The 22,908-nt window shown below is 35.3% G+C and overlaps 1 protein-coding gene across 30 annotated transcripts in view; it reads left to right on the top strand.

The window, feature by feature from the left end:
- The window catches only part of ptprfb (protein tyrosine phosphatase receptor type Fb), a 368,812-nt gene that overhangs the window by 285,788 nt on the left and 60,116 nt on the right, over positions 1–22,908 (top strand). For all 30 annotated transcript variants that reach the window (XR_012389651.1, XR_012389655.1, XR_012389656.1 and 27 more), the window contains 6 exon segments: positions 1,059–1,176; positions 4,600–5,178; positions 7,079–7,176; positions 9,821–10,077; positions 14,400–14,481; positions 16,732–16,962. Coding sequence is in view for 22 of the 30 variants with exons in the window: in XM_021481440.3 (XP_021337115.1) it covers positions 1,059–1,176; positions 4,600–5,178; positions 7,079–7,176; positions 9,821–10,077; positions 14,400–14,481; positions 16,732–16,962 (1,365 nt within the window). In the remaining 8 variants the exon portion in view is untranslated.

Below are 22,908 nucleotides of genomic sequence, written 5' to 3'. Positions count from 1 at the left end.
ATAATATTGCACAGCTATCAGCCAATCAGATTCGAGAACCAGCAAAAATATATAACAATATATATGTTGTATGTATATATATATATATATGCTGAAAAGAGGGTGGGTTCATGTTATTGTTTGAATTATTGAATTATTTTTTCTCATGTATTTTATTGGTTTGGTAGTCTTTGGTAGTCTACAACAATGTGTTTTAAGCCAAATCAAGAGTTTGTGTGTGTGCACGCATATGTTTCTCTTTTGTTTGTGTGTGTGTGTGCTTTGTTTGACATTCTTTCTTCCTCTGGTTTGTGAGTTTGTTCAGATGCTCACACACTGTTGATGTCAGCCAGAAGTGTTATTGTTCTGTTATACACCAATTAGGCTAATTTGGCCAATTAATAAACAAGCTTTTTAGGAGGACACCTAAAAAAGTATTCACTAGCAACCCGTGACACACTACGATTCAAAACTTTGTGGCAATAAAAAATATGAATAATAAATATAAAAAACATATTTTTTGCTATTATTTTCAGTAATTATCTGTCAAAATATTTACAGTATTTTTAAATGATTACATTATTTTAAAATCGTAGTTATTCGACACTTTACTCAGTGTACTGTATATAATATAATATAATATAATATAATATAATATAATATAATATAATATAATATAATATAATATAATATAATATAATATAATATAAAAATGTCTTTCAGATAAACAAGATTCTTCAGCATATATTTTTTCCACCACAGATGTCCTCATAAAAAGCTGTTTTGTAAAGCAGAAACATTGACACTCATGGTTGAGTTGCTTTCTGGTTCTTCTATTCATGGCCTGGAAGAGCTTCTCTTAGAACAAGCTTTTCAAAGCCTTTCAGTTCTTGTTTGACTGTTCAATATGAAATGAAGTGTGTTTTTAATGGAAGGCTGTAAATGGTTATGAGTGGTGGAGTCTGTGTGTGTGTTTGTGTGTGGTTTATGATCAGTGTCTGCCAGTGGGTATGGCATGAGGGTGACTCTACATTGAGCTGTGTTGACCTCTCAGGGCTCACACTGTCTCTGTTTAACAGGAGGCTGTGATCGCTGGACTTGCCTCTGAAACCTCTTACTCAGTGACTGTGGCTGCGTACACAACCAAAGGTGATGGAGCTCGCAGCAAAGCCAAAGTGGTCACCACCACCGGAGCAGGTAACAAACTCACGGAAATCAAACTACTTCTTTTAAGAAGAACAAACAATAATCCACATTTTCATTGGTTCTTACATTTCATAGTACAACACAAAAATTGGCAAGTGAATAAATAGACGACACTGTAAAAACTCTGTAAAAAACTGTAAAAAACTGTAAAAACAAAAAAAATCTGTTTGTATCTGATTCATAAGTGTTTCCCTGTTTATTCACAGCTGTGAATTGCATTATGGGACCTTGATCTCTGCTCTGTCGACTTTTGATGTTTTCTCTACAGTTTAACAAAGTGACTTTCCTTAACATTTTAGTAGTTTGAAATAATATAATGTATAAAAATAATATACAGAGATAAGCACTCACCGGCCACTTTATTAGATACACCTGTCCAACTCCTTGTTAATGCAAATTTCGAATCAGCCAATCACATGGCTGCAACTCAATGTATTTAAGCATGTAGACATGGTCAAGACGATCTGCTGCAGTTCAAACCAAGCATCGGAATGGGGAAGAAAGGTCAATTAAGTGACTTTGAACGTGGCATGGTTGTTGGTGCCAGATGGGTTAAATTGGTCTGAAAAAGAGAAAATATCCAGTGAGCAGCAGTTCTGTGGGCACAAATGCCTTGTTGATGCCAGAGGTCAGAGGAGAATGGCCAGACTGGTTCCAGCTGATAGAAAGGCAACAGTAGCGTAAATAACCACTCATTACAACCGAGGTATGCAGAAGAGCATCTCTGAACACACAACACATCAAACCTTGAGGCGGATGGGCTACAGCAGCTGAAGACCACACTGGGTGCCACTCCTGTCAGCTAAGAACAGGAAACTGAGGCTACAGTTCACACGGGTTCACCATAATTGGACAATAAAAAATTAGAAAAACATTGCCTGGTCTGAGTCTTGATAATGCTGCAACATTCAGATGGTAGGGTCAGAATTTGGCATCAACAACATAAAAGCACGGTTCAGGCTGGTAGTGATGGTACCAAGTTAGTTGTAATTAGTACCAATTAAGCATTGTGTCAACGCCATTGTGAATTGCATAATGCAATTCAAAAGCATAAATAAACAGGGAAAATTAAAACATGAATCACAAAATATGAAAAACTGCTAATTAACAGATATGTTTTTAGTTTACAGTGTATGGTCAAGTCGTACAAGCAAACATATGTGTATTTATGACAACACCTGTGAGAAATTAAAATTTTAATTTCTGCACCATTGTAAACTTGTTTCACCTCTGGGTCAACTTTTCAGGTTCATCGCCCAATGCTATATTTGATTTGAGTCAAAAATACGTTAGAGGAGGGAATGTCTGTTTTATATTGATTTTAAATCCTGAATAAGTCTGTGGAGGTTTCTGATGACGGTTCATTGTCAAAGGTTTAGTGACATTTAATCAAAAGAAGCTTTTCCAGGATGTTTCTTGCAAGACCCTCACAGGATAGGCTAGGTGGAAATGCCTCACTTTTTATTACTGTTAAATAATATAGATTTATAGGAGTTAAGGAAACTAATTTTTAAGGATAGAGTCTTAATTAAAAAATATGTTAGTTTGAAACCAAAATCTTCTGTAATATTGTAAATTTTTTTAGTGTCTAATTTCATGGTTATTTATTAATATGTTTATTATTTTCTTTTTTTTTTTAAATCACCCCCAATACTTAAACAATTATATTTATATTTAAATTTTACAGTAAAAAAAATTATGAATAATTTATTTTTCTTTTTAAAGCTACATGTGTACAAATGTAAAGAGTCTGTTATGCCAGTGCAAGAAGATGGTTTTGATATTTAGGGTATGGCGCTTCATAATCATGTGGGGGCATCCACTTGGATCATTGGACAGCAGCCACAGCACAACGACAGTGCGCCCACCACACACTAGCTATTGGTGGAGTTGAGAGACAGTGATAGAGCCAATTAGGTGGATGGGGATGATTGGGAGGCCATAATGATTAAGGGCTGATTGAAGGAATTTGGCCAGGACACCTGGGTTAAACCCCTACTCTTTACGAGAAGTGCTATGGGATTTTTAATAACGACAGATTGTCAGGACCTCGGTTTAACCTTTCATCCGAAAGATGCCGCTCACTGATAGCATAGTGTCCTCTTCACTATTGGGGCATTAGGACTCTCACAGGCCACAGATTAAGCTCCTCCTGCTGGCCTCACTAACACCACTTTCAGCAGCGACCTAGTTTTCCCATGCGATCTCCAATCCAGGTACTGACCAGGCTCAGCCCTGCTTAGCTTCAGGGAGTAATCGGTCTTGGGCGTCAGGGTGCCATAGCTGTGGTGAAAGTAGCGAAAACACCAATTTTTTTTTATAAAAATTAAAATTATTCAAATAAACTATGACGTTGCAAACAATTACGCCCACGTGAACATATTATGTTATCCTTGTTGGTTACTTGGTTACCAATACTACAGTCAACCACTCTAACAACTTGACCGAAACTCATCTGATTCACATTTTGGTTTTTCTGTCTTTTTTTTTTTTTTTTTTTTTTTGCTATAGATTCACTAACACTTTATGTTAGGATGGAAACCCGGCTAATGACACACATTCATACAAAAATGCAAACAAGCCCAAATTGTTGTATTATGCATGCCAGGCCAGTAGTTGGCAAAGTTACATTTTAACTAAACACTGTGCAGTACTCCATTTGATCTTATAGTCTAACAATGTTGATTTAATTATTCAAAAAGAGTTTAGTGATGCACTAGGGAATAATAATGGTATAGTTTTTAAAAGTTGAACTTTTTTGCACTTTTATTTACATTTATAGAGTGGCTCAGTGGTTAGCACTGTCGCCTTAAAGCAAGAAGGTAGCTGGTTCAAGTCCCGGCTGAGTCAGTTGGTATCTATGTGGAGTTTGCTCCGGTTTCCCCCACAGTCCAAAGACATGCGCTATAGGTGAATTGAATAAGCTAAATTGGCCATAGTGTATGTGTGTGAATGAGTGTGTTTGAATTGAGGTGGCATTCTGCAATTCAACAAAAACAGCATGCACTTTTAACCACGGCAAGTGTTTTTCAACTACTGATAAACGTCTGTTGAAAGTTTTATGAGAATATTTTTAATGTCATAAGGTTTCTATACAGGATTGATAATATAATTTAAATATCGTAAAATATTATCAGTTAAATAGACTTACGCACTATTTAGTTATCACAAAACATGATGAAAAGTCATTTAAAGTGACAGATTATTCTAAATTAAAAGTTCCCGTCCAGATATCCCATTGCATTTTCAACCCCCTACCCCCTTAACAATTGCCGTACCCCTCCCTTCCACACACACCCACCTCAATAAGCATAATCCAGACCAATTAAAGCATAAACATATTTTTCATACAGAATAATTGGATGCCTAAAATGTAACATAACACTCAATTCAACTTTGCTTCTCATATTTCAGTGCCTGGCAAACCCACTATGATCATCAGCACCACCGTTGGCAACACGGCCCTTATCCAGTGGCAGCCTCCTAAAGACATGGTGGGTGAGCTGATGGGCTACCGGCTGCGCTACAAACGTCTGGAAGAGGAAAACTATGAGATACGCGAATTCAGTCGCACCGACGACCACCACACCGTCACTGACCTGCACAAGGGCGCCACCTACAGCTTCCACCTGAGCGCCAGAAACCGCGCTGGACTCGGAGAGGAGTACGTTAAAGACATCGGCACTCCTGAGGACGTGCCCAGCGGGTTTCCTCTTAACCTGCAGGTCGTAGGCTTGACTACCTCTACCACCCGACTGACCTGGGAGCCTCCAGCGTTGTCTGAACGTAACGGACGGATCATACATTACATTGTGGTTTACCGAGACATCAACAGCAAACAAAACAGCACCAACCGAACCTCCGACACACAGATGACCATCCAAGGGCTCCGACCTGACACCACCTATGATATCCGTGTGCAGGCGTTCACTAGCAAGGGTGGAGGTCCCATAAGTCCCAGTATCCAGAGCAGGACCATGTCTACGTCACCTGGTTTGTGTTTAGACTGCTTGGCTTACTTTAAATCGCTTAAACCAGAGGGGTTCAAACTTGGTCCTGGAGGGCCAGTGTCCTGCATAGTTTAGCTTCAACTTCCTTCAAAGCACAAAGCTGGTTCAGGTGTGTTTAATTGGGGCTGGAACCAAATTGTGCAGGACACCGGCCCTCCAGCACTGACTTTAAACACCCCTGGTTTAAAAAGATACAGAAAGCTTTTTATTGTGAGGTGTAATTTATTACTTGGATAATAACAATGCACTGTAATGTAGTTATAATGCACTTTAAATACTTGTAATGGTAAAGTGTGTACGGTGGACATACTAGTAGGGTAGTGTGCAGGAAACAGCATCTGGATTTCATTATTTCTGCCTTAAGATTTAAAGAGGAATGATACTAGATGTTTTTGTATTGCTGTAAAAACCCACATCTGACACAACATAGCCATTTTGTCATGCTAACACCAGGATAAATGCGTGGCGCTATGAGAAAAGGCAATTATCTTCACTTTGGGTGGTCTGTTTCATGGCAAATGGAGAAATGCTCGCTCTGTAGTTTACGTTGTGAACATTTGATTCAAGCTAAATGCTGTTTGGTAGTTTGTAGGATCATTGTTATCGTTAATTGCTGCAGAGAATGACACATTTTAAAGCGTTAAAATTAAGTATTAGATTAAAAACTTTATTAGAAATAATTAGAAATTCTAAAATAAATAAAATATATAATAAAAAAGTAGTTATGTTGTATAAAGATGTTTAAAAAAAAAACATTAAAAACTACATTTAAAAAACATGATATAAAATTGAAGGGCAAAGCAGTGGCGCAGTAGGTAGTGCTGTCGCCTCACAGCAAGAAGGTCGCTGGTTCGAGCCTTGGCTCAGTTGGCGTTTCTGTGTGGAGTTTGCATGTTCTCCCTGCGTTCGCGTGGGTTTCCTCCGGGTGCTCTGCTTTCCCCCACAGTCCAAAGACATGCGGCACAGGTGAATTGGGTTGGCTAAATTGTCCGTAGTGTATGAATGTGTGCGTGGATGTTTCCCAGAGATAGGTTGTGGCTGGAAGGTCATCCGCTGCATAAAAACTTGCTGGATAAGTTGGCGGTTTATTCCGCTGTGGCGACCCCAGATTAATAAAGGGACTAAGCTGACAAGAAAATGAGATGAGATATAAAATTAATAATTAAAAAAATAAAAGCTAACTGATTTATTCTAGTCATCTTATACAAAACTTGTGGTGTTACTTGACAAGTAATCAGATAGCATTGTTTATTTCAGCTAGTTAGTTTCAGTTCGTTTAACTAGATGTACTAAAATAATAAAAAACAGACAAAAAATGCATTGACACATAACAAATGTAAAAAATTAAAAATGACAAACCGCAAAAATTTAAATTTGATAACGATTATTATAATAATGAACAGAAAATATTTAATTTAAAATATTTAGAAAATATTTAGAAAAGCTATTATTAGGAATTGTATTAAAATCTCAGACGTGCTAAAATAACAGAGAACTCATTTAAATGAGCTGGAATATTATATTGGAATGCTAAAAAAAAACTCCATCTCAGTTAATAAGAGATTCAGGTTTCCTCTCTGCAGGTGAGGTTTTGCTTGATTCCAAATTTATTTGCATTGTTTTCAACAAATATGCTGATTTGTCCAGTTTTACTGAAAATATTCAGACTAGGGCCTTCTTTCTTTCTTTATTTAACAGTGAATGTGAAATATTGTGAGTTCTTTATTGCAGTGTCAGTAATTTTGCACAACAAGCGATCAGTAAACAGGCCTTTGTAACTCATTTCCAAAGCTCTGTTTTTGTATTAAATGTAACCTTATACATAATTCAAACCCTGAGTGCTGAATATATGTTTATAAAATGCTCGTTTTTCTGTCCAATAGCATTTGCCACAAGTTTTGGTGTCAAAGCTGTGATGAAAACCTCTGTCCTTCTCACCTGGGAGGTGCCAGAAAATTATAAATCACAAGTGCCTTTTAAGGTAAGAGTTTTGTCACACACAGATAATACTTTATTTTGATGGTCCATTTCAGTATTAGTAGACTGTCTGCTGTTGATACTGCTGGTAAACAGACATTTATCTCAAAATAAATAGCTTTGTAAGTACATGTCAACTTAAACTAACCATAACCCTAACCCCAACCTAACAGTCTACTTATAATCTAATGAGAATTAGTTGGCATGTAGATGCAATGTAACTTCAATTCAACAAACGGTCTATCAAAATAAAGTGTGGCCATACTTTTTTACATTAATACAAGCCTTTTATATTAATTTTCTTTCTGATACCCTTTTTATATGCTCACACATTGTAGACATTTGTGCTATTGTTTCATATACACATCTAAAATCCAAAATATTTAATTATTATTATTATTATTTTTGTAAAATTAAGAAAATAATTCACTAGGGCTGCTGTTCACAAAAACTGTGAGACATGTTTAACATGTCCCATCAGCTTGAGCTTTAATTACAATATGTAATTGTTTGGACATTGGGGATAATATCTGTTAAAATTTTACAATCATCAGCAGCTCAGTATTGGATACTTTTTATGATGGACCTTACATTTTCAATGGAACAGAAATCTGGACTGCGCACTAGTCATCTGTCGAATATGAAATGCTCTATTGGCACAAAATAATAACAAGCCATTGTCAATGCAAAGACAGAGTTCTCATTTTATAGACCATTTTGAAAGATGCGAACAACACCAAGGATCCTTAACATATTTCCTGTTTTAAATGTTTCATTTCCATAGCTTCCAAGAATCCAAAAAGGTCCACATATTGCTAAATAATGTTATAATGGATTTTTAAATGTTAAGATATAATTAAATTTCCTCTTGTTACAGTTACAAAACAGTTTGACAACAAGCAGGAAATGACAGTGACATCGCCACATTAAAATGGTCTACACCCAAAATATAAAACCCTCATCAATTAAAAGTCTACCTGCTTATTGTCATCTGTTTCAAAACTTTGATATTGATATTTGATATTTAATATTGACCTTCTTCATCTTTTTTTCATCTTGTAGTTTGCCTCTGTCACAACAAAAAACTTGTTTATAGTTACCAAAACATTGAGGTTTATCAGTGCATCATTTTAAAAAAGTGAAAATCTCTGTGGTTTTGTCAATTAAATAAAGGTTCTGGATATATCTAGGCTTTAAAGATCAGTACATGGAAATGGTTTATCATGACCCTCAAACACCGTAGACTCCTCATTCTAAATCTCCTGAGAGTAGAATCCCAGTGAAAAACACACAACTCTGACCAAAAACAGACTGTTATGTTGCACAAAGGATTATTAATATGCATGCCCCAGGCAGAGTTTGATTGGCCACAATGTTTCAAAGTGATATTACAACAATAATAATTTTCTCCATATTTTTTCTCCATATTTTTATGCGGCATATACAGATTTTATATTTTAAAAAGCCATTAGGTCTGTTTAAGACTATTTCTTTGTTAGTTAAATGTGTATATTGTGAAATTTGCTGTGTATGTTTGTAATGAAGCTAAAGACACATGTAAATAGCTAAATATAAGTGTTTATTTCACGTTTATACATCGTGTCATATCACTCAGCTCTTACTATAATGCTATGATTGCTATGATTTTGAGTGAGAGGGCACCAATACATTTGATATATTTATGCAGAGGTTGGTAATAATTCATACCTGTTTTCATATATGAGAAAGATTCAAAATACAACTCTAAATACATCTCTGTTGGTTCTTTAAGTAAAGTATAATTATAATTTAGCCTTTATTTCACCCACAAGTCTCTTGAGAACGACAGGTTACTCTATTGGCTTAGATATACCTCACTCACTCCTAGATAAAATAAACCTCTCCACCTCTTCAATTATAAAGGTTTAATTAGGGTTCTGATTATATTTAATTATTATTTAACATGTGTGTATTGCACATACATACAGAGCAGGTTCTGCTACAAGCTGCAGAGTCAGAGTAGAGCTCATTATTATTCATGACCATTCCAAATATGGTCAAAACTGACTTTCCATTCTCGAGGTAATTTCTTGTGTTATAAAGAAAACTGTTTCTGAAGAATTTTTGAACTTAGCAAAGCCACATCCTTACTGTGCAGATATCAGGGAACACTTTAATGTATTGAATCAATGCACATATGGCACCTTTAAAGAAAATTACCAAATCACAGATTTTTGACTCTATTGTATTTTACTAAAACAAAAATGTCTTATTTTTGTTGTAAAATCATTGCACTGCAACATATGTAAATGTCATACCTATTAGGAGTTAACTGCTGATTCTGTAAAACCAAATGTGGTTTGGTGAAACTGCTAGTCCCGCAGTCGGCCAGCATGCTGAAATGCTATGGAAAGTCTGTCGGAATGGTTTCTGGCCTATAGTGAAGTTAACAGACAATCTGTGGTGTCTCTGTATGCTAGCCACTGGTATAAAACCATAACAGTAAAATCCTGATGGGCCAAACCCAGAAAACAGCACACACTTTCCATGAATAGAGGAGGGATAAAGTCTGTTTATGCAATCAAGTCCTTTGTTTAAGTGAAAGGTAATGAGAAATGAGATTAAGTGAGGCGTGCAGCTGAGTGAAACTGAACTTGTCGCTGTTGTAGATCCTCTATAACCAGCAGAGTGTGGAAGTCCAGGGGAATCTGAAGAGGAAGCTGATCACACGCCTGCAGCCGGACACTGATTACTCGTTTGTGCTGATGAGCCGGGGAAACAGCGCCGGTGGCCTACAACAGCAGGTCTCCATCCGCACTGCACCAGACCTGTTCAAAACTAAACCTGTCCTGTACACGGCAGACCAGACCAACAATGGCAAACTCACCATCAACCTGCCCAAAGTGCCCACCTCTGCTCCTGTCAGGTTAGTAGCCTGGTCCTATTAGATGGAGAGTAAATACCGTTAAAGCAACCCCCCACCCCTTTCTATTTATTTAAAAACAAAACAAAAACTTTTCAAATTAGCTTGAAGGGGATAATAATTTTGGCCTTAAAATGTTTTAAAAAAAATAAATAAAACTGCTTTTATCCTTTCCGAAATAAAACAAATAAGACTTTCACTAGAAGAAAAAATATTATCAGACATACTGTAAAAAATTTCCTTGCTCTGTCAAACATCATTTGGAAAATATTTTTAAAAATTCAAAATAAATAAAAGAGGGGCTAATAATTCTGACTTCAACTGTAAGTATTTATTGTGTGTGCACTGGTTTGGGTGGTTTATGGCGTAAATTATACAGACTAGTATAATGGCATGGGTATATTTTTCTAAAATGTACTGAAAATTAAAAGCATTACTCAAAATTTGCCACATGTTTCCTGTGAGGCTTGGGCTTAGGGGAATGTTTAGGCCATAATAAGTAGTTTTTACAGTAGAAAACAAATTAATCCATAAGTTTCTTCATAAACCACCAAAAAGATTGAAAAAGTAAGAATGCTATTTATATCTAGCTATGAATAGCCATCTGTCAAGCATTTTATTTGCAATAGCTAATATATATATATATGTTAGGGCTGCAAGATCTTACGTTACAGAAAGTCTTACGTTGCGTTTTTATGTTTTGTTTTACCAATAGTTATTGCGATTGGAATAAAATTTCACTAGGTGATTTGATGTAGATTTTAATAAATCTATTTGGAAATATTTCATTAATTTAGATTGACTGGGATGATCAAGTATTTTTCCATGCAGTGCATCTGCATAAATTAAAATAAATTTAAAAGCAAAAATAAATAAATAAACAATGATTTATGGTTTTCAGGGCAGTGTAACAGTAACTGTAACAGCAAGTACAGAAATTGAACGATTAAACCTAAACTAACATGGTCATCACTGAATAAATAATAACAAAAAATAAATATATTAAATATATTAAAAATCTCTCTATTAGGCAGAAATTGTTGGGGGAAGAACTAAACATATATAAAACATAAGATAAACACACACACACACACATATACAGTTGAAAGTATATATACAGTTGATATCAGAATTATTAGCCCCCCTGAATTATTCGACCCCTGTTTATATTTTTCTACAATATCTGTTTAACAGAGATTTTTTTAACACGTTTCTAAACATAATAGTTGTAATAACTCATTTCTAATAACTGATTTATTTTATCTTTGCTATGATGACAGTAAATAATATTTGACTAGATATTGTTCAAGACACTTTTATGCAGCTTAAAGTGACATTTAAAGGTTTAACTGGGTAAATTAGGTTAACTAGGCAGGTTAGGGTAATTAGGCAAGTTATTGTATATCGATGGTTTGTTCTGTAGACTGTTGAAAAAAAATTTGCTTAAAGGGTCAAATAATTTTGTCCTTAAAATGATGTTTAAAAAATTAATAAATGCTTTTATTCTAGCTGAAATAAAACAGATAAGACTTTTTCCAGAAGAAAAAACATTATCAGACATACTGTGAAAAAATCCCTTGTTCTGTTAAACATAATTTGACAAATATTTAAATAGGAAAAAAAAATTAATCAAATGGGGGTAATAATTCTGACTCTACCTGTGTATATACAATTCATACAAAATACATTTAAAAAACTCTTAACTGAAGCTTAATTGTGACCACTGAGGTCAAACATTTATTCAAAGACTTCATTTGCTAATGCATAAAATGCCACAAGTAATTCAGGAACAGCTTGCAGCATGTCTTTGATACTGCAGTATTGTTGAATTCGTATAGTTATCATCTAATTGTTATGCATGTAAATGCAGTCTCCTCATTTATTAATACCTCATGAATCCATACAGTAACGCTGCCTAGAGTAATGCCTGGAGCTCTATTCGGGTCAATGACGGCATGCTTTCCGTTCTGCAGTGGCGCTCACACACCATTACCATGCAATTATTCCCCACCTCAGCAAACAGCCGTCCTGCCAACACTGCAGATTCCAGCTGCTTTTTAACGTCATCCTACTGTATTCAGCTTCACTTTTGACCTTCTCCAGAAAAGCAGCAGATTTTTCAAAGCATGCACCAGAAGGTCCTTGTCTGGCTCAAGTGACATTGGCATTTTTACACTTCGTTGTCCTCCGAGTCGTGAAGGAACGCGTGGAAATCAATGTACCAGAAGACGGGCTGCTTTCTGTCTTAAGCGAGAGCAAGAATGTCTGAAAGTCCTGGTTTGAGAGCACTTAGAGTGCAGCCTGTCATGATGGAGGATATGAGCACACCCTGCTCTGTTTCTGATGTTCCTGCCATCATTACGGCTGAGTGCTCTTCACAGGAGCTGCTGCTTATGTGTGGAGGCCCTGCCGCTTAAATCTGCCCTCATAAGTTATGCATGAGAAAGGCCTCTTATGTTTATATGTCATTTTCAACCCTTAATTTTTCATGAATGAGGAGGTAATGGAAGAAAAGTGGAGATTATTGTTTTCCTGTGAGAGGAACACGTCGTTTCTGAGTCAGGCTTTTTCTACAGCCAATTATTTTTCTTAAAGTAACACTCCACTTTTTTTTGGAAATAGGCTCAATTCAGCTAAAGTTTACCAGCTGAGTTTTAATTTTTTTAATCTATTTAGCTGGTCTCTTGGTCTATCAGGAGCATGTTTAGCTTAGCTTAGCATAAGTCATTGAATCAGATTAGAACATTAGCATCTCATTTAAAAAACAAAAAACAATAATACTAAAGAGTTTCAGAAATGTTTCCTATTTAAAGCTTGTCTCTTCTGTAGTTGCATTACACGTTAAGATTGACGGTAAATAGAAAGTTGATATTTTTCAGGTCATTGACTAGGACGTATACTGTCATTTTGGCATAATGATCAAGGAACTTTACTGACGTACCATGGCTACAGCAGGTGCAACGATAACACCTGAATATACACTCAAAAAACTTGTTAAATTTGTTTATTTAAAATAAGCTGGAACAACAAAATAAGTTTTTTTGGAGGACAACTTAATTGTTTTATGTCAAATCCAATTATTTTTGAAATAACTTAGCTAGGGCGGCACAGTGGCTTTGTGGTTTGTGCACTGTCTCACAGCAAGAAGGTCGCTGGTTCAAGTCTAGAGCTAAATTTGCCGTAGTGTATGTGTGAGAATGGGAGTGTATGGGTGTTCCCCAATACTGGGTTGCGGCTGGAAAGGCATCCACTGCGTAAAACACATGCTGAATAAATTTAGTACTTTATGGTGACCCCTGATGAATAAAGGGACTAAGCAGAAGGAAATTGAATGAATGAATGAATTGAAACTAAACTTAATTCCTTCATGTTGTCCTAACACACATTGATTGTGTTAAACCCAACATTTTTACCAGAGTAGTCTCCAGCTGGGTAACTAGGCAACAGCTCTACATGATATCATAGCAACTTTTCATTTTCCCCTGGTCTTAGTACATAATGTAACTAAAGAAGAATCGTTGAAGAGAAAATAATTTTTTTGGAGGGAGGGATTTTTTAATCGAGATGCTAATGGTCTAATCCGATTCAAGGATTTATGCTAAGCTAAGCTAAAAATCCACACACCAGTCCTAAAAACTGACTGAAAGGACTCAAAAAGAAAAGAAAAGATAAAGCTAATTTGTGACCGCATAAAAAATTGGAGATTTTCTTCAGATGTCTTGGACGTTCAGTAAATCAGTAAGTTGGTGCAGTGTGATTCCTCCAAAAAAAAAAAGAAAAGCCAATCCCAGGGCTGTTCTCCGGAGTGCCTTTTTTGATTGGTAAAAAGATTACCAGAGTGTTGAGGTTGAGAAAGTCTTGGAGAAGATTGGCATTTGGAGTAGCGCTGATTGATGTGGGATTTCGTGTCAGACACAGCACTTCGTTCTCCGGTAATGGTGGAGCTCTGGAGCACAGAGACGGTTTTTCTTGGAGCTGATTTTGAGAGAATGCCTCTCGTATCAGACACTGGCCAAATTAAAGCCTCTGTCTTATTATGAACAAGTCTTCAAGGGTTATCCCTGCCCGGGACCACCTGACAGCTCGTTCATATACGCTTTATTCCCTCACACTCTGAAACATGCAGCTGAATATTAAAAACCCGTTGCAATGAGGTGATTAACTGAAGATATTATCCTGAAAGCTTCTCACACACTCACACACCTGGAATGGACTGCAATCTACAAGCTTTTCTGCTGCGGTGCATACAGTATGAGGGTAGTAATGGCGCATACAGTATGAGGGTAGTAATGGCGTGTGTGCTAATAGTGTTGTTTTCTGCATAGGTGTTATTACATTGTGGTCGTGCCCGTCTCTCAGACATCATCTCGTCAGTGGATTAATCCCGATGAGATGGAGCTGGATGAGGTGAGTTATAGATGGTTTTTGTTGTTTTTAAATGGGTTGTGCACTACAATGGGAAGCATTAACACTTGTGCATTAGTTTTAAAAAGTTGCACATGGGTTCATAGAGAACATAAGATCTGTAGAAAGAATTTATCCAAAATAATTTTATTTTATTGTTATACTTTAATAATAATTTTCACGATATTCACTAAAAGCATAATTTTAATTGCTAACCCTTATACTAAAGCTTTCCTCGCCATATAATATATTTTGTTAGAATGTGAAACTTTTAGACAATTTTTTTGTCTAATTGATGTTTTTAAAATGTTTCCCAGGAAGAATTTTAAGTTATTTATCATATATCAAACTTTAAAAAAAAAGCTATCTAACGTTGTAATGTTTATTTATTTAACGTTTTAATGTAAAATATTTATTTATTCATTTATTATTTTTGTATTTATTTATTATATCATCTCTGAAACATCATTGAATTATGAAGTTATTAATGTGTAATGTTTTTATGTGTATTAATCTTGCCATACGTTAAACAAATAAATTAAATAATCCTTTAATGAATTACTGTAAAAATAGTTTTCTGTTTTTGTTTGTTTGTTTGTTTTTTAGGAAAAAAATATCTTATTTTCCTGTATTAAAAGGCAAAACAGATTTGTTGTTTTGGGTCAGTCTTGGTTAAAGGGATAGTTCACCTAAAAATGAAAGTTTACTCAGTATTTACTCAAACCTTAATGTTTGTTCTGTTGAACACACAAAAAGATATGTTTAACAGAATGTTGAAAACCTATAACCGTTGACTTCTATAAGCAATAAAGCAAATACTGCTTTCTACGATATCCATACAAATACTAAATATAATTTAATTATTTCATTAAATTTATTTAACCAGCACTGCTAAAAGGCAGCAAACGAAAGGGCGAAAGGTGATTATTTATTTCTCTGGAAAAACTTGAAAATAATTAATCAAATAGTTAGTCGTTGCACGTGGGTTCATAGAGAACACAATATCTGTAAAAAAATAAATAAATAAATAATAATAATAAAATAAATAAATCATTAGCAAAAATTATTAGCTAAAAAACTAGCAAATATAGATTTTGATCTTTATATGGAAGCTTCCCTCATTATAAAACATAATTAAATAGAATGTGAAATTTTAAAAACTATTAGACCATATTTCTTTGTTGAAAACACTTTGATGAGTGATTTTAAAATGTATCCCCAGAAAGATCTAATGTTTTATTTTTATTTATATATTTTATTAATTTTATTATCTTTTATTGATTTATGAAGTTTTTTTATCATGCAATGTGTTTTATCTGTATTAATATTATCATGACATAGCCATAAATTAAACAAGCAAACAAAATAACCTTTTTTACAGATTACAGTTTTTGTTTACACATTAACAACGTGCTGTTTAAAGGGAAAAATAAAAACTTTTTCTTTTTTACACAATAAAGGCACAACAGATAGATTTCACAGTCTTGGCTAAGCGGGTAGTTCACCCAAAAGAATTTAAACTCACAAAAATAAAAAAAATAAAAACATTTTTACTCACTATTTACTGACCTTCATGTGGGTTTAAACCTTTATGAGTTTCTAAATTCTATAGAGCACAAAATAAGATATTTTAAAAAGAAAGTTGAAAACCTGTAACCATTTACTTCCATAGTCAAAACAAATACTATGTCAATGGTTACATGTTTCCAGCATTCTTCATAATATCTTTCAGCTTAAAATAAGTAAAGAGTAAATGATGACAAAATTTTTATTTTTGGATGAACAATCCTTTTAAATCAATGATCAGTAACACCATTAATGTTGATGCATTACATAATGTTTGCGCAGTATTAAGTGAAGAAAATGTATATAAAATACCACTCACACACATATAAAATTCCCTGATATCCACACAAATACGCCCACATAATTATGGTTATATAATTTAATTCGTTTAACCTGCACTGCTAAAAGGCAGAAAACAAAAGGAGAAAAGGTGTTTCTTTAGAAAAACCTGAAAAAAGTTGACTGAATAATTAGTATAGAGTATAATAACAGAAAACTTTAATGTTGCAAACCAATTAGTTTATTTTTTTTTTTTTTTTTTTACCTGAATGTGTTCAAAATAGACCACCGGGTTTCTATACACACATTCACAAGTAATTCAAATGAAAAGCATTGGCAGGCATTGCTTTAAACCACATGACCTTGAGAGCCACTGGTGTTTATGTTTGTTCTGTGATCGTTTTCCAGCTCCTGGAGTCTAGTGAGGGAGCTCATCTCAGGAGACGTCGACGGCACACAGACACCGTAAGACCGTACATCGCCGCAAAGCTATCCACGCTCCCAGAAACCTTCACTCTGGGCGATGAGCTAGACTACAGCGGCTTCATCAACCGGCCTCTTCCCAACAACCAACACTTCCAGTGTTTTGTGATGGCTGAACTCAAGGACCAATACCCTGTTACTGCCAATGAGAAGCAGGTAACTACTACTGCTAAAGTGTATGCTTTCCATCTTTGTCCCCTCAGCAGATATTTTAAAGCTGTAGGCAGGATTTTCAAGCAAACATATGCCAAATTCCTCCCTCAGAGATCAGACCTGTCATCAATGGTTCACATATTGAACAAGTGGAATACATGGATGAAAAATACTTTGTATGAAATACACCCTGACATTTCAAATAGATTTTCAATAACTTTTAAAACGAGATTTGATCATGTTTTTTATTTAAAAGGAAACACACTACTGCTGCTCAATTACTTTTATTGTAAAACATATTTTATTGGACTGTCACGAGTTTAATGACTGCAAAAGTAATTTTTTAATGAGGTAAACTCACTTATATAGAGATATAAAAAGTTTTATCATTTTTATAATAAATGAATGCTAAATGTCTTAAGGTTATAGCACACTTAACCTGAACATTTCATCTATAATTTCTGCACGTTAAATTCAACCTCACGTTGTGTTAAATCGCATTGACATATTGTGTCACGGATGTAAGGTGGGCAAAGGAGCAAGGACTTAATTGCAGGAAAATATGGATTTTATTAACTAAAAAATAAAACAAACAGAAAAACAAACTACCCCAAGGGGGAAAATAATAACAAAAAAACGAATAAACAAACACACTTGACTGGGCTGGGCTGGACAAATCAGGACATGACTTGATAGGATACGACATGACTAACTGGCACAGAACAGCAGACAAGAGGAGACTATAAAGAGAAAAAAATAACAAACAAACAGGTGAACATAATAAACTAACAATGGGTAAACATGGTGGGTGGAACTAGACAATAGACGAGAGAGCACATGAAACTAAGAAACAACACAAGCCATGTGCTCACATAAAACAGGACTAGAACACGCAGCCAATGAGAGAACTCATTGACCAAGTGTTCACATGAAATACAACAATAAAGCATACGGCGTATGTAAACATGACCACGTGCTAAACACAACACCAACAGAAGACTGGACACAAGACACATGTACATGATAAATAAAAACACTTACCGTGCACTCACACATGCAACGTGCATGTTCCATCCCAGCGTCAACCGAAACCAACTAGACTGAGATGCTGAGAATGAAGTGGCACGCTGCATTCAGACAGAACAAACACAAACACCAGGATGAGAGCGCGCATCACTAGAATGCCTATACCTCGCGCTCAAGCATCTAGTGGGAGCATGCACAGCCCGAGCGCAGCCATGACACCACTCATACACTGAGAAAAACAGACAAAGATGAGAAATATGAGTGCTGGACTCGAGAAAACTCCAGACGAATACAAAATACTAGACAAGACAGGACTAGTGTCCGGACTCTGCCACCAAAACAAGAATTAACAAAATCGGAGTGGCAGAATCCTGACAAATTGCCTTTCATTTGCCATTAAAATATTAGATGTTTTATTTTTTCAGCTTTATTTTTATAGTTTTTAACATACTAATAGACTTCTTAAGTGGTGTTAAACTTAAACACTCAAAACTGAACTGACACTGTTTCAATTTACTATAATCTTTTACGTGGAGCTGCTTTGACACAATCTACATTGTAAAAGCACTATACAAATAAAGGTGAACTGAACTGAATTTAACTGCTTTCACAATTCAGGGCTGCCGTACTAGCTAAAGGCAAGATCCAAAAGAGCGTCTACTAACTAACTAAACCAATCCATTGGTTAACACAAAATTTTTTATAATAAGCAGGGTATGAAATGTAAAGACACAGCATATAATGTTATATATATATATATATATATATATATATATATATATATATATATATATATATATATATATATATATATATATATATATATATATATATATATGTATAAATGTTCTGTGGTTTATTGTATGCTAGTTTGTTTACATGGTTTAGTGTGACAAAATGGCAGTCTCTGTTCAGGATCAGTTGGTTCACAGAAATTGGTGGTCTTCTTTTTAATATGTGCTTTCAGTATCATGAGGAAAGTATCAAACTGAGTCACGGACATCCTGGAGTAAACTTTGAATCGGTCAGGATAATCCCGCAGCTCTTTGATAAGGAGGTGGAACTCTCCTTCCTCTCTCCCCAATCTAAGAATGGGATGTACCCAATATATCCTCTTTCTTTTGCTAAGCAGACTGGAGGCAACAAAATCTTGTTCACTGCTCGAACACTCCATTTTGTATTGTTTTGTGAGTTATTTTGCAACAGATTTATTAATAGGCGTTGAACTTGGTGTGCAAGGTTTGTAAGAGTGACGAATTTTAGGGATTTGATTATGAAAAAAAGACATATTGAAAATTTCAGACTTCAGCGTGTGCAAAGTCCTTTGTCTAATTTATCCCGTGGTTATCTGCTTGTGCTTTTAATTGTATTTATTTTTAATTAATTGAAACTGGTCTTGAAAATAGCCTTTTTTGCTGACAAGGCATTAAATAAAAATATACAAAATGATAGGATATGATACGATTGGACATGATACAATAGGATACGATATAATATGATACAGTCTGATTTGCAGGCAAACAAACTAAGCCCTGACAAAGCACTGTCTTAATAAGCAGCAGAGCTCAATAAGCTTTGTTGGTCAAACAAGTATTAGCTTAAACAACTCACCAGGATTTTTTTCCTGTCTGCTTCTCAAACAAATCAAAGAATCAAACTCTTTACCCTTACAACATGCAAAGTAATCATCGCAGAAATGTCTAACCTAGAACTCCAGAGGACAAGTTGGATAAATATTCATCTTTGGCTCTCATGATGGCGTCAGCAGCTCCTCCGTGGTCTCTGTGGAAAGAGCAGGAGAATGGATTTGCGTGGCACGGAAGCTTGTCCTGATTCCCTTGAAGCTGACTCTTAAGTATCCCTAAAGCTTAGGCATTAATCTGTCCGCCATACTTCATGAGAAGATGAGGACAGCTTCCTAACTCAGCACTCCAAATGTTGTGCTGCCTGTTCATTTCTTAACCCTGTCAAGGCATTGGCTGTATCTGAGTGCCATATTAGCTCATGTCGGGTTAAACAGGGTGATGACGATCATATGAAAATGATGCGATGAGTGTGTATGGTTTAGAAGAGTATAAGCCCAAGTGTTTGTTCGTGGCCAGTGAAAGATGTCCATGATGCCACTGTGCTCTGCGGATCTGGCTCTCCTGTAGCTCTCCTGCTGCGCTGCTGTCATAGGAAATGAATGAACTGCTTAGACTCCAGCACAGGGGCCTTCAGAACTGATGAAGCCTGAAGCTCACTCAGCACAGATATACAGTGTAAAGCTGGAAGAAACAATGCTGAACCTATAGTCTAAAAATAACGAGATTTTTTTAATGAATTTAGCAATTTCAAATGGACATATATTTCTTTTATTCATCAAGGAGCAAACAAATGTTGTTTTATTTTATTTTTACAGGAACAATGTACTGCACATAAGGCCCAGTGTTGGTTGTGATTAGTTACTAGTTCTGTAATTAATTACTTTTCCACCAAACGTTTGCAATTACTTTTGATATATATATATATATATATATATATATATATATATATATATATATATATATATATATATATATATTACAGTTACTTATAATGTACTTGCCTTAAATACTGTAAATCAATTCAACAATTCTGGAATAATCAATTCTGAGCATTTGATTGGTCCGCAGATTTAATGAAATTATGAACTGAAAAACAGTATGAGGTTCAAAAAGTAAATAATGATCCTTTTTAGGCAGAAGTGACAAACTGCAAACTTTAAATATTTATAGCTTTTAAATGCATATCTTGTCACAATCTAGGAGCTGGGGCTGAACCTATATTCTAAAATAAATGTTAATAATAAAGAAATTAAAATGTTTCCAGTGAATTGAGCCATTCACAATAGCCAGAAATATATATTGTTTACTCAGCAAGTTGCAAACCAATTAGTTTATTTTTTATTTCATTATTTGTTTCGGGATATGTTGTACAACATGACCAGTGTTGGGTGTAATTAGATATAAAATAACTAGTTGCTATTATTAGTTTACTTTTCCGGATAAAGTTCTAATTACAATTACTTATACTTGCCTTAAATACTGTCAATCAATTCAACAGTTCTGGATTGATCAGAGTTTTTAGTTAAAGTCACAATTCATGCTACTAACTACTGGCCTATTACCTGCCTATTCTTAGGATGTTAACTGTTCATTAGTAGTTATAAAGTATGGTGCCGCATCCCTTATCCTGTCCAAAACCTAAACCCAATTTTTACCTTACTAACTAATAATAAACAGCTAAATAGTAGTTTAGTAAGCTAGTAGTGTTAGTTAATGGTTTGTCAATAGCGTGAATTGTGACCTGAACTGAAGTGTTACCAAATATATTACATTAGAGAGCATTTGATTGGTCAGAAAATTTGATGAGAAACTGAAATATGACGTCAAATGAAGTCGTTGATCCTTTTAGGCAGAAGTAACAATTTGTAAGCTTTGGGTGTTTATAGTTTCTAATTGTAAATCGTATTAACATTTTGGAGCTAGGGCTAGACCTAAAATAAATAGTCTAAAATTATATTACTAATAAAAAATAAAAATTTTTCCAATGAACTGAGCCATTCAAAATGGACAGAAATATAATATTGTTTAGCAATAATGTTGCAAACCAATTAGTTTATTTAGTTTGTTTGTTTAGGGACAATATGCTGTACAACATGACCTTTGTTGGCTGTAATTACTTAGAAAGTAACTAGTTACTCTAATTAGATTTCTTTCCCACATAAAATACTAATTACAATTACTAATGCTTGCCTTAAATATTGTAAATCATTCAACAATTCTGGATTGATCAATATAGAGAAGCAGTGTAACAAAATCTGACAACCCGGGCTCATTCTGGAAACGTAGCCCTGTGGACGTTTCTGGAGACAGTGAAATGCATCCCGAAAGGCATGTATTTGTGCAGTTTTTGTTTTCACGAGAGGCCGCTGTGCACACTTTTCGCGTCTCGAACGCTTCTCGCGAGCTCACTTTGGGACGTGCTGTTCGACGCGCTGTTCGATGCTGTCCAGTGTAAATAGCCGCTGAAGGACGCTGTCGAGCGACTGTCTCTGTCCAACTGACGAACTGGCTGAATGACTGAATGATTGACAGGGCTGACCCAGCCGCCCTACTCCTCCTTCTTCCCTAAACCCAAGCGACGATTTACGAAAGCCGCGCAGAAAAAGAAAAGCTCTCGTCTGATTTTGACCCCCCGTTCTCGCACCGTTAAGAACTGGTTCGCTTTTTTTTTTTGGACTCTGTTTTTTGTCTTACCTGATTTCTGGAACCGCTCTTCCACGAACTCGAACCCGGTGGAAGTGACAAACTGCAAGCTTTGGATTTTTATAGTTTCTAAATGTGAATCTTGTCACAGTTTCTGAGCACACTAGCTTAAATACATCCTTAAGACTAACATACTGGTACGAACATCTAAACAAAATGTATTTAAATTTCATCTGAAATTGAAAAGCAGAAAGACATTCAAACCTGTTTGAAACTAGTAAAGGGAGATTGAGTAATGACAGAATTTTAAATTTTGGGTAAACTATAACAAAACAAAGTTACTGGTTTGTTGTTTTTCAGGTTTTCTGGCTTAGTAGATGCCTCTAAAAATAGCACACAGGAAAAAAAAAGTTGACCATATGTCTTCTTTAATGAAAGAAGCCAATGGTAAAAAAGGGCAAACTGAAAGACAGAGACAGAGGAGTGCGCTCATCAGGAAGGAGGGCCTGTGGCAGCCGAGCTGTTTCTGCCAGATAAAGTGTTTACATTAGCCGAATGCCCGTACTGAGAGCCCAGCGATGAGATGATGTCGTTAACTGCTCATCTTCTGCCTTAGGACACGTCCCCATCCTTATCCGCTCAATGGATTTCACGTTAGTTAGTATTTAGCTTTTTCTTTCTATTTTTTTTTCTA

Source organism: Danio rerio, chromosome 2 (assembly GCF_049306965.1).
Source record: "Danio rerio strain Tuebingen ecotype United States chromosome 2, GRCz12tu, whole genome shotgun sequence".
Taxonomy (NCBI): Eukaryota; Metazoa; Chordata; class Actinopteri; order Cypriniformes; family Danionidae; genus Danio; species Danio rerio.
This window is presented reverse-complemented; position numbering and strand designations above follow the sequence as displayed.